Source organism: Thermobia domestica, chromosome 13, assembly GCF_964235325.1.
Source record: "Thermobia domestica chromosome 13, izTheDome1.hap1.1, whole genome shotgun sequence".
Taxonomy (NCBI): domain Eukaryota; kingdom Metazoa; phylum Arthropoda; class Insecta; order Zygentoma; family Lepismatidae; genus Thermobia; species Thermobia domestica.
The window spans coordinates 180,877,731-180,891,814 of NC_137466.1; the positions used below are offsets into that span (position 1 = coordinate 180,877,731).

The 14,084-nt window shown below is 36.7% G+C and overlaps 1 protein-coding gene across 1 annotated transcript in view; it reads right to left on the reverse strand.

Moving 5' to 3' along the window:
* Nucleotides 1–14,084, reverse strand: part of LOC145668830 (uncharacterized) — a gene marked incomplete at its 5' end in the record, with an annotated part of 42,974 nt that overhangs the window by 8,248 nt on the left and 20,642 nt on the right. Inside the window, 3 exon segments of the mRNA XM_081737010.1 lie at nucleotides 229–464; nucleotides 3,784–3,903; nucleotides 11,790–11,961. Coding sequence (XP_081593136.1) covers nucleotides 229–464; nucleotides 3,784–3,903; nucleotides 11,790–11,961 — 528 coding nt within the window.

Here is a 14,084-nt window from a genome sequence, read left to right on the forward strand (position 1 = left end):
CGGAAAAAATGATAGCTTATAAAATAGATGCAGGCTAGGACTAATGATTAAATATCACAAACATTGTAGAATTGTGTCTTTTCTATTGAGATACTCAAGTGTTCTCTGTATGCTACCAATAAAAGACCATCAGAAAACAATATCTGTAACTGAAATGAACAGATATAGTTATCAATGTTAGTTGCAAGATACAATGGAAAAATCAATGGAGATGAAACTTACTCATACCTTGGTTTGAATTTTCCTGTCGTCCTTGAATTCAGGGCTCCAGTCAAATCAAGATCCATAGGTCGAACTGCAGGATACGGTGCAATATCAGGTTCCGGAGAACCAGACAGTGCTTGGTTAGGCCCTAGACTTTGACTTTTTTCCACACTTCCCTCCACGGAACCTTGCTGCTGTTGCTTCTTTAGCAATGCTTTCTGTTTAGCTCTTTCTCTTGCTCGCTTAGCTTTAGCACGCTCCTAAAGAAAAGAAGATATTTTATCACGCACCTTACGCAGTTATTAAAGTGATAAACAATTCTGCACATTGGTTTGAAAATGTATGATCGTATTTAGAATTAACTACAATGTCCTCCTGTAAATTCCATCAGTGCTGACCATAATATATATATATGACACTCCAAGACTTGTATTACAATATAAAGGTTTCCCAAATAGAATAATGGCAATATTTCCATTATAGAAGTAGCAGACATGTATGTTTCTGAAAAAATGTAAATGGATTCAAGTGTGTGTGTGTGTAGAGTAGATCGTCGGATCAAAAAGATCACGAGGTTTAAGGAATCCTCTAAGATCAAAACGTTTCAAGTTAGTATACCTGTTATTTCGAACTATCAGTGTAAGTGACAAATCAGTTGGATACTTAAAGCTTTTATAGTTACCACAAACTGTTGACTGAGGTTCAGGGTTGGCAAAAACTATGGGTTTTATTGAAAAAACCAAACCTTTTTTTTTTTTTTTTGTTTAAATAATTTGCTCTATGTATTTATATCAAATATGGACAGAAATAAGTTTGTTTCGCCTTGGTGTTATTATGCAACAACCGGGTTATGCTGGAAGGGGTCACATAAGCTTAAAGCGGAATCCAAACCGCTTCTCGGCTTACATCCGAGAAAAATTGTCCTTCAGTTGAACTCGAAACCGGAACTAATTGGCCACAAATGCGATAAGTCTGCCGACTCACTCAAGAAGGACTCCTGATAAAAATACGTTGTACTAATCTTTACATACTTGTTAATATACTAATTGTCAAGAGTCATTTCAGAAGGACAAGAAGATACCCAGTTGCACAAGTGAAACCATTATACAGAGTTACATATGGACAATTACAAACTACTGTAGAGTACAGAAGAACTAATTTAGTTCAAATTAGTTCACTACGACTTTTATTAGTCTAAGCTAAAGAAATACAATGATTTAATTTGCATATCAGTAAAAAAAGTGAATGAAGATACGAATTATCTGAGTAAACTTTGGCTCTGACCCATTTATACATAAATAGATACCAAAGATACTTCTGATTTCAATAAAGGCCTCTCGTGGGGTTTGTATACCTCCCCCCAAAGTACGGCATTTCAATGTATTTTATCAATAGTAAACATTATTAAAACGAAACAATATTTAGAATTTTTCTTTGATTGCAATTGCATAATAATAACGAACTATATAAAAAAAAATCACAAAAGAAACATTGATAAACTTATTAAAAGAAACAAAAGTTGCTTTTGTAGTTTAATCTCTTTGAGTAATGAATGCGGGAATTTAGATCTGAATATAATACGAATAACATACGGGAGTGAAACATAACTCACAAATGTGTGTTCATCAAGATTTTACGAACATTTTTCGTTTTTTGGTTTAAACCAGCCAACCCTGCTGAAGTTATTACCACCGCCAGTTTAGTTCCTTTAGTAGTGATCCAGAACTAACTTCTAGTGACGCAATTAAGTTTCTAGTACTTAACTTTACACGGACTTGCAATTTGAAAGCTTTGTTCCTGTTTGTTCGTTATCAGTTATTCGGCAAAGGAGCATAAATGAGATAAAGATACAAGTTTGCTGACGAATATACATAAAAGTGACGTTAGACAATGAAGTAGAGCATACTGTTCCTAAGTAGAATTTCAAAGGCATCCACAGTCACAAGCAAACTATCGCCAAACGTAAGGTTCCCACAGCTTACGAGTTGATACAATTTTTATTTATTTCAATTACTGATTATGAGCAAAATTCACTTGAATCTAGTTCACTGAGCTTGGTAAATACTTTTTTTTTTTTTTTTGCTGAATTCACAGTAAGATAATACTTACATTTTAGTTCTTGTCGGTTTTGAAACAGCAACAATCTAAGATGAAATTTATACGACGTTATCCTTTAGCTTCGTTCATTTACCTAATCTTATCATAAAAACCATAACTACTGACCCAAAGTTTTACGTACATCGACACAAAATGATTACAGATATTTTAATATCCTAACAACATGAGTTACATAAATGCATTATGAACCAAGATCACAAATAATACTTCAAATGACCACCATCAGCATGCACACAGTAAGTAAGTCTTTATGGCCATTCATCAACTGCATTATGCAATGCAACTGGAAAATCTGCAGTTGACTTCCAAAGAGACACTTTAAATTTCAATATTGGGATGTGTCTTCTTGCAAGCGATCTCCTGAAGTTTGAACAATTTGTAGTTCAAAGGTTTAGGTTCGGACTTGCAGAAGGCCAATTTGAAGTGGAAATTAAGTCCGGAACACTTAGATTGCCCGTGCTGTGTGTGTTGGGGCTGAGTTCTGCTGGAAGCTCCAGTTGTCCATGAAAGAGGGTGTTGAGATTTTTGACTAGTTTCTCAAGCACTGTCTCCTGGTACACTTTGGCTGACGTTTTGACCCCCTTTTTACAGAAATGGTCCGTTGTAACCTCCTAGCTCACACCCCACCACTCCATGAGTGAGGCAGGATGCTGACTCCTCTAGATCCTTGGAGTCTTTTCACTAGCTTCTGTAGAGGATATGGCACATATCCTGTCATTTTGGGCACTGGATGTTTCTTCAACAGTGAAAATCTTCTCATCCGAGAAAAGGATTCGCCGTGCTTATTGCTGTGTACAGCTTAAGTAAGCGCTTTGCTTTTAAGAGCCTCTGGTGCTTCAGTTCATTTGTCATGAGATGTCCTTTGCGTTGTTTGTAAGCATGGAGTCCCAGGTCACTGTTTAATGTGCAAAACAGACATTTTCGATATTTTTAGCTCACGAGCCATAACTGACTGTTTCCTAACTCGCTTTCGTCGGACAATGCCGCCTCTACTTTCATAAGTTCAGGTGTTCTATTATGCGTGGTCTTCCTTGCCGCGGGCGATCTTTCACAGTTCCAGCCTCAACAAAGCGCTGGAAAGTGCGCTAAATGATGATTTTTTTTTAAAAAAAAAAACTAATTTGCAGCTTCTAGAGAGTTTTGAAAACCTCCCCTTGTGATTTGCCTATCTTGTGCGACGCTTTCATGGTCACATGATTTTCATACTCGCCCTATTCCATTCTGAACACTTACAACTGATACCTTTACACTTCTTCAGCTCATCCATCAATGACTCACGCTTCACAATACCGCTCTTTACGTCGCTCGCTTGTGCGCGCGGTTGTTCAGACACCCTCAAAAGTTGGAACAATATTTGTGGTAAAATAGGTATACCTTTAGCTTTAAAAAATTGACAGTACGAAGCTTACTATTTTGCTACCTTGAAAAACGTGAAGGAAAATAGAATTGTAATAAACTTACTCTTTCCTGAAGCATCTTTGCCAGTTCCCGATCTTGAGCTTCAACCGCTAACAAACGATCTCTGTCAAGCATATCCCCACGACGCTTACTTTCCTGTTCCTGTAGTAAGCGTGCCAGTTCCTGGAAAGGAAGAAAAATTAAATGTAACGTTAGTTTAACGTCTTTCGGTTATGCAGTCTAATCTAACAAGGATGATGAATACAAGTGAATTATGTAGGACTGATTGGATTGATTGATTGGTTGAGCGTCCCTTTTCAGCACTGAGGCTATATGGGGCGTGGGATCTGAAGCACATGAGCTTTCACCGGGAACTGAGTCCGGGTCTGGGACCGAAAATGCGTAAGCTAACTATGTAGTCACGAGAGAGCTCCAGGACTGACTGCAATTTAACACTATCCGCACCAAGTCTACAGGGTGGCCCAAAAGTAGGTATACAGATCAGCATCAATCAAGTATGACATTTTAATTTATTAAGATAATGCATTTATTTGCTTCGATCTGTTCCGAGCTTGGGGTATAAATGAAAAGAAATTAAGCACAAATAATGAAGAAACTAAGTCAATACCTGTGTGGATAATAAGTAAATGATATAAAATGCCGTGAGCCGATCAGTACGGGACTGTGTACCTACTTTTCGGCCACCCTATATACGACAGACAGGAAGCACTGCTTCCAAGTGGATTCCGAGGCACCAACCATGTCTTTATCCGGGGCTTAGTATCCCCAAACCCGGGGCCACGTACATAGAATTGGTATAAGTCAAAATGGGACGCACGATAGAACTTCGAGGACACTCATGAAACAACGCTAACCATCAAAAACTTACATGACTGGAATCAAGAAAAACAACCTCTTGCATTAGAGGTGCGCTCTAGCATGAGTAGAATCGAGAAGCTCACCGTGTTCTCATAAGATCTTAAATCACTACAATACAACTGGTCACGAATATCAAAAAATTTCAAAAGAATAATAGAAACTGATTCCAGGTTTTCTCAAACTTCTAAATATACATCACAAATTGAGGGTTTTCTTTACATTAAAATTTACATATATATATATTGTTTTCTTCTTTCGCTTTTCAGTTTTTACAGAACATATAATTTTTATATCTTTACAAGCGTAAACAGCACCTTTTCTATACTTACAACTGTATTTCGGAAAGTATGTACACTTGGTTCTAGTATTTTTTTTTTTCTACTTCAAAACTCTGAGAATCAAACTAATTTCTTTGGTGATGTATCAGGGTGTCCACAGAGAATTCCTTCCTAATTTCGCTGATTTTCCAACTTTTCCTTTACTTTTTACTGGTCTCCACTATCCCCACAACCAGCCAATTCCCACCTCTTCTGTATATATACAGGGTGGAGCAAAAGTAGGTATATATATCCCTGCATCGATCAAGTATAACATTTTAGTTCATGAGTTTATTTGCTTCGGTTCTTCCGAGCTCAAGACGTAAAAACACATTAGGAACAAATAATAAAGAAACTAAGTCTACCTGATGGATAACAATAAGAAATAACATGCAATGAGCTGATCAGTACGGTACTGTGTACCTACTTTTGGGCCACCCTGTATATATATATGTTACTTTTTTTTTTTTTTTACATCATATACACAAGATTACAAAGGTATATAAAGATTTATTAAGTTACAATTACAAATTACAAAATGTATTAATATTAAAATATGCTAACATACAACTTACGAAACATTAACACTGAAAATACGAGGAGCATACTGAAAGTCGTAAGCAACATGCTTTCACAACCGTAATCTTTAGTTGTAAGTGAAACCAAGTATATCATCTCAATCTACAGACCTTTCTTTCTTTCTACATGTTGACGCTGTTTGTTGAAAACACGTGACCACAGGCAGGATTTCCAAAATGGCGGGCAGCGATGTTTCGTTTCGACAGCGTGCTGTGATTGAATTCCTTGTTAAGGAGAACTAATCTGTTTCTGAAATTCACCGCAGACTGCAGCATGCATATGGAGGTGTGTACGTGGTGAAATATTTTAAGGATGGAAACACGAATATCGAAGATGAGCCTCGCAGCGGGCGCCCTCGAACTGCATCCACGGAACGCAACAAGCTAAGGGTTGATGAGCTGATGAGGGGAGAAAGGCGTATCACTGTAAATGAAATCGCTGCAAAACTTGGTGTTGGATATAGTGCGGTGCAAGAAATGATTCTCAGCTTAGATTATCGGAAGGTTTGTACCGTTGGGTGCCACGTTTCTTAACCGAGGACCACAAACGTCAGGGACTAACCATTGCCCAAACCCTTCTTCCGAGATTTCAACATTAAGGTGATGATTTGTTGGAGAGTATTGTGACTGGACATGAAAGCTAGTTCCATCATTATGAACCTGACACAAAACGACAGAGTATGGAATGGCACCACTTGAATTCGGCACCGAAGAAGAAAGCGAAGACAGTGCAATCGGTAGGGAAAGTTATGTGGAGCGTCTTCTGGGGTGCACAGGGTTGCATTCTAGTTGCCTTTCTTGAGCCTGGACAAACCATAAATTCTGCTCGCTACATCCAGACACTTCTGAAGCTTCGTCGTGCATTGCGTGATAAACGTCCTGGAAAGAAGATCAACCTTTCAACAGGATAATGCGCGTTCGCATACTGCACGTGCCACTAGGGAGCAGATCAGGAGATTTTTGGTGGGAAACACTTCCACATTCTCCCTACAGCCCCGACACGGCACCCTCCGACTACCATCTTTTCAGTTTTGTGAAGGAACAGATGCGAGGGCATTGCTACGAGACACTGGAGGATATTCGGCAACCAGTGCGTCAGTGTCTACGGGCAACTGAAACGAAATTCTATCGCAAGGGTATTTTCAAACTTGCAGAACGATGGGAAAATATGTATTAAAAAAAGACTATGCGGAAAAATGAAAGAAAGGTCAGCCGATTGAGATGATATATTTGGTTTCACTTACAAATAAAGATAAGGGTTGTGAAAACATGTTGCTCACAAGTATGCCCCTCGTAGCATGATTAAAAAAACGAAAAAAATATCTGTACAATATGAACAATGTATTGACATAAATAATTATGGTAAGTTATAGTTATTTTATATATATAAAATTATAAAATATCTTGGTATTCTAGTTTTGAAGAGATTTACAGAATATGCTACTGTATTTTTCCTGATTTTATAAGCAATTTCTCTGGTTTCATTGACTTTCCAGAACGTGGACATCACGTGTATTATTCCTGTTGTACTCAATAATATCTTAAAGAAGGCCTACAGTTTTAATGTACAAATATTTTATTAACTCCCTGATGAGAAAATTACGAGAAGTTAAAATTTTTCTCTCAGATTCTGATTAACATAAAAACATACATAGAAGTGCCAGAACAACAATTTTACTAAAAATACCATCAAACCCTTAGATTTAAGTAATACATAAGAAGCTATGAACACATTCCTGAATCCTCATTTCCTTTTCCACTATATAACACTGATTTTTTATACAAATGAAAATTTATTATCAATTGGTTTATTTATTGGAATTCAAAATCAATACCTACTTGTATCACAAAAGCCGATTGGACCAATTTAATATCTGAACTTAGACTTTTCTTTCTTGATTTAACACAGTGCAAAATTCAAGATACCATATTTTCACAAAAGTATGATATCGGATCAGAATAATGTTATTTACCATATCAAAATATAAAGTTAACATAGACTTATAGGAAAGAAATGCATAGTTTCGAGCTAAGGCCGTCCGAAAGTGTTAAAAAATAAACTGCAACACACGTCATTTCAAACACGAGGAACCGAGTGGCGGTCCATATCGGCGTAAAGGAAGTCACACACACACGCCACTCAAAAATGCATATTCCAGCAATGTGCAACGCTGCGCAAAGGATTCCCCACAGGGCAAAACTCCGACATGCTCCTAATAGTATTTTCAGATATGAACGGATTTAAAGGCGGGTTCAAAATAGGCAAAAGGCCTTGACGGCAGTGAACACAAAATGCATCGGCAGGTACTTGGAACTGTTAAGAACCGTCAGTTCCGCGATTCCCCTCACTCGGAGTAGCGCGTGCTGTATGTTACACACTTTGGATGGCCTTAACTCCGAAGGTGAAAATTTAAAATAAATAAATAGCTAACTAACTAACTAAATAAATAAATAAATAAATAAATAAATAAAAAAATAGCTCGAATTGAGTTATCCTGAAGGAATGACATATAGCTGTTCAAGTCATTCTACAATGCATGAATGGTCATGTTTAAATAATACTCTACTATGCATTTTCCGCACACGAACTTTTTTTTTTATGTAAGGAATTACCTCTTTAAAGTTCATCGATTCAGTTCATTAACATCCTATGTATATATCAGGTTGTGTAAAAAGTATTGAGCCTTTTGCGCAGAAGATGGCATTTGTGCCCCAAATCTCAGGGCACAACAATCGCAGCGGGTCAGGTATAACGCCAACTGACAGTTAAAGCTATTAGACGAATTCTTATAATCAGACGTAATGTATTCCGCGTGGAAGTGAGTGAATTTCTTGCAAAATTTCGCTACATTTTACAATTTGATTTCGATAAAGGCGTAAATGCGGCACAGGCTCGTGAAGGAATTTGTGCTTTTATAGGCAAGATATATTATCAAAAGCAACAGCCTAAAGATGGATCGGTCGTTTTCGTTCTGGAAATTTCGATGTCCAACACGTTCTTCGCCGTGGGCAACCAATTACACAAAAAGTAATAATCTGGCAAAATATCGATCTGGTCGATAATCTGGCAAAAGTTAAACAAAATCGGCAGCAAGTAAACAGTCATGACATCTCCGTTAATATTCATCACCAAACAGTGTTAAACCACTTAGAGAAAGCGGACTACAAAAAGGAACTCTACATTTAGGTAACATATGACGTGACTCAAACATTTACTCGATCGAATTTCTACTGAAGCGCAACGAACTTTTAATTGTATCTGAAGCGGCTGATCACGAGTGATGAAAAGTGGATAACCTATAATAATGTACAAGGAAGATCGTGGTCGAAGTGAGAAGCTCCAAAATCTGTGGCAAAGCCCACACTGACGCCCAGGAAGTTAAGTTGTCCATTTGGTGGAATTGAAAGATCATGCATCACGCGCTGCTGTCGCAGGGCAAACGATAAACTAGGAACAGTACTGTTGATAATGGAACGATTGCACCTAACAATTAAAAACGACCGAAACTGGTCAAGAGAAAGTGTTTTGTACACCACACTGACGTCAGACCGCATATATATATATATATATATATATATATATATATATCTTTAACGAGTGCTCAGAAATTGAAGAAACTTGCTGCCAAGTTTTAATACATCCACCGTATACCCCGGACCTGGCACCATCAGGCTATCATTTGTTTTAGTCTTGCAGGCCTTCCTAAATAGTGTTAAGTTAGTTTCAAAAGATGCCTGTGAAAACCATGTGCCAATTTTTTCACTAGAAACCACAGAAGCAACAGCGACGAGTTTATAGTGTTGACGAAACAATGCCAGAAGGTCGTCAAAGAAAAGGGTGTATGTGTAGTATTTTAATACTAATTTCAAATAACAAATTAATTCTTAATTTTCACCTCCAAAGGCAAAGCAATTTATTGGACAGTTCGATATTTTTCATGACTTTTTATACATATATTTCACTCAGAACTTTATTGTATCCACAAATATAAACCTCCAAGATTCACAGACTTACTTATTAGTATTGCAAAATGCTACATAAACTTAGTAATGACTTTTATACCAGAAACACACACACACACACTTCACATTTGAATTTATGACAGTATTTTTCGAACATGCATCCAACTTTTATCAGAACATTTTCGAAGTTAAATTATTTGCTGTAAAACTCCATAAAGTTCCATTATACAAAATAAACATACTACACAAGACTTACGATCTAACGCATCAGAATACAATCATCATGTGTGATTATGAACTGTTGTCTTGCATATCCTCTCCTTACGATTATGGACACTGAATTCAATTGGAAGCTGGAACTGGAACCACCAAGGATGTAAAGGATGTAAAACGCACGACGTAACTGATGAGTGTTACTCTAGTCATGAATTATATATATAACATGCACTAGAGACACACCCATCGATTACACAGTGCCTTGTTATTTGGCTTCAACTAGCGACGGTAACGCCTCTTCTTAAAAACATATAATTGTCTGAAGATCACATTACATGGAACAGGATTTCCCACTTATTTGGCAAGCACGAATTCAAAGGCTTCTCCAGATCATAATATACATTTCCAGGTCTATATATAATAAAAAAGCAACTTATTTCTCCTTATCAAGAAGGCTCCTTTTTACTAAGTATATACATGTACAATGTGTGTGTGTGTAGGTAGAGTTTTGCGAAACAAACTAATTTATTTTATAAAATATCCACTATCAAATAGCAGGTTAAGGCAAGAAATGTCTTCAGAAGTAAAAATCCGTACTTACTGTTATCTTTTTTTTCCTCTCTCTCTCCCTATTATTAATTATACATCGTTGATGATAATAACTATGTAATTTTTACTACCGGTCGTAAGTGCTGGTGATCCTAAGTCAACGACTAACTATGCATCAAAAATTATAACTTTTTACAATACCTTCCTTCTACAAATTTCGAATACAGTACTCGACTATTTTGTATAGAAATTAAGAACATTGAACACACGCCATTTAGCAAGTATAGATGTACAGAAATTAAAAACTGAAACAGAGACATAGATAAGCGTACATTACAAGCCCTTTACCTGATTATATGCTTTGACAGACAAGTAGGATGAAACCATTTTGAAGAAACATGTCTGAGAAGTGTCAGATCCAGTTCGATACTGGCTCCGCGGGTCACATGGTAGTACTTCCACGCTAGAAGTGCAAGAGTTTATTGAAGGAAGATAAAAAATTCACGGGTTTACTTGGATAATAACAATGTATAGAAGAAGTAGGGATGTATCCACGGGGGGATGAGGGCCCGCCCCACAAACCTCTTGCCCCCTCCCCCAAATGGAGTTCGATTGTTAGATATTTATTTAAACATGTGTAGTAAAGCAAATGAATGCTTATAATAATAATAAATGAAAGTACCCATTCTTCACACAGGAAGGTTTAAACTAATATAACACTGGATATTTAAATATTGTAAAAATTGTCTCTCTTTTCCTTTCTGAAGTGGGATTGTCGAAAACGCTGCAACACATGATTCGATTGAGTTTATATATCGAATTTCACGTCTCCAACTGAAGCGAATACTCACATTAAGCATTTTATGAATAAAGAATCGAAACTTTTAATACTGGAAATTGCCTCCTTTAGAAGCCAAAATTTGAAAAGGCTGAAACACATTTTCGATTAGTTTATGTACCAGACCTCATACCTCCAACTTACCAGACCTCTTATTTAAATTAACACTCGTATAAAGTTTTCCTGTGTAAAGAATTGGAAATTTGAATATTATAGAAATTGTTGCCTTTCCCCATTAGAAGCTGAATTGTCGAAACATGTAATCTCTTATTTTTAATTAAGAGTATCTACCGAATTCCACTCTTCTAACTTGAGTGAATCCTCACATTTGACAGTTTCATAAAGAACCGACATAGGTTAGGACAGAAATCCCCTCCTTTGTTTTATTTAAGTGCAGAATTTTCGAAGAATGATGAAACACAAGTTTAGTTATTTTTAATGGGAAGCTCATATGCCATGTTGTATCTTACTAATGTAAGGAGAAAAAGATTCTTTTTAACCTCCCTTAGGATACATATATATTTTTAAATACTTTCAGTAAGTAAACCGTTTTATCTACGCCTGCTTTGCGATTTTTCTTGTTCCTGCTAAGAACAATACACGAATGTGTATTCGTAATATAACGATATTAAAACATAATAGTGTTATTTGCATTTTCTAAACACATCTAGGTACAATTTAAGAAACGCTTTTACACACGAAACATTTACATAGAACGCGTTCACTTACCGCATCCTGTTCCTCCTGTAGCCTGCGTGCCTCTTCCTCTGACATTCCTGGGGACGGCTGAAGACAGAAATCTGATAAATCACTGAGTGAATTTGTTTCTGTTGGCTGAGTAGTGCATTCTGATGAGTCACTTGTTGCCACCCTTGGATTAACATCACCAAGGCTTAAGACCCTGAACAACAACAATTACATATACTATTATCTCGTATTGTCGCATCTGCATTCTAAATTTAATATATTTTCGTATCTACACAAGAATGGCTTTAGTTTAATTCCATTTAAATGTCATCTGAAATAATCATATCGCTAGTCACCTCCCATTTTGACGTGAAAGAGACGGTAAAGAAGTGATATGCAGAAATAATTATTACTAGTATTAGCGTATAACGAGAATTCCAATGACAAGACATATGCGAATCGGTAGATCTTACAACTAAAATACATCCTCATAAAGCTTTTCATGACACGCGCAAAGAGACAGTATACAGTATAATTAACGAGATGTAGCCCCAAATTATAATTAACTCTAAAATTTTAATTTCCGTACTAGCTGAACTTGTTCTGTTATGACCATGAATCTCCTTCCCCCTGTGCATAAAGGGTAGGAGACTCCCAAACGAATAGATGTTGCAGTGAGTGTGTAGCAAATTTGTAGAAGTAACACGATTTCAAGTGGAAATATTTTTTCTAATAAATCCATATCCGTCCGAGTACGCCTCATTGCGTCTCTTGAAGCCTTTGAAGTTGCAATAGGTTTTGCCATTCTGATTTAAGCAAAGCACCTGCAATGTCCGTCAACCCGTCATACGTAACTTCTCTACTGGTTGCCTAATACTGTAGTTTCGGCCTGCAACAATGTTCATCTTATGGGCTCAAAACGGTCCATAAAATGTTGAATAGAACAATAATGGACACGGTTTTTGAAAACTTGAATGAGAACTGGACAATCCACACAAAATTTGGAATCGACCAGTGAAAACGGCAAGTTTCTAGCACGTGTGGTTTTCGAGATCTCATTGTCGAAAGGATTGGGGACAAACATATAAACCTAGCATTTTAAATATCTAGATAACCGTATTATTGTGCAAAGATAAAACATATCAATCGATAAATGACATCGCCCTGAACAAAATGTCAAGCTCGAGGGTAAATTCTTATATGTAGCTTTTCAGAAAATCAAATCCTTACGGTGCTAAAAAGCATTATGTCGTTCGTTCCGAATAATAATTTACAGTTTTCATGCTTCTCAAACAATTCTACGGCATTGCATCTCATATTTCAACCTTTGCTTTCGTTCTTCCTACGCAAGAATACGTTTATGGCATTAGTCTTTGCGAAAAACTTAAACCACTTTCCATCTTAGAATACGCACTTCAAAAGTAAAATAATAAAAACTTGTGTAGATACAAGTGTTCAATATTCCATTTAAATGGTCCATCCCCTCTTTACCCTTGATCATAAAACTGGCAACCCCAAAATTATTGCCTCTCTTCGAGAAAAAAAATAGAAATGGCCCCCCTTCCCTAGTTAACATAGGAAACGCTGTGCCGTATGTCCACTTGTTTTGAATAAGGAGTTTATATACCAAGTTTCATATCCCTAACATGTCTCTAACCTTACGGTATTTCGAGATATGACCATCTTATTATAACAACTGCAAACCCAGTAGTTTTTCTTTCCTTCTAAAAAGAACACGGAAAAACACTTAAACACGTTTTTAATTATTTTACATAAAAAATCTAAATACCAAATTACGTGTTTCTAACTTTATACGATTTCGAGATATGGCCACCTTGTAATTACAATTGCAACCCCAACCTTCTTTTCTGCTCTTCTTGAGAAATCTGAGGAGTAAATTTGGATAAGGGCGTAACTAGCAATTCTTCAATTTTTCAAGAGTGCAGAAAAACAAACGCCCTTATCCAATTAACCAACAATTAACCAATTCACACACCAATTTTGGAGACGGGCGATCGCCACGGAGCAGAGATATTACCTTAACACCACCTAGACACATACGAACATGCTCAAACTTGAAGAAAATACGTGTGAATATATATATAATTTTACCGGAAATAGGTCGATATGCCCTTATCCAAATTACACCTTCATATTAAAAAAATGCTGACACACGTATCTATTTTAAATGGGAAGTTCATACACTAAATTTCATGTCTCTACCCCTCAGAGATTTTACTATAAGTGAACTCCCCCTCCGTCCGCCCCTTCTCCGTCGATTTTCCAGAAATCATTTCTTAATGATACTTTACATTACAAATCCTATGCACTATCCAA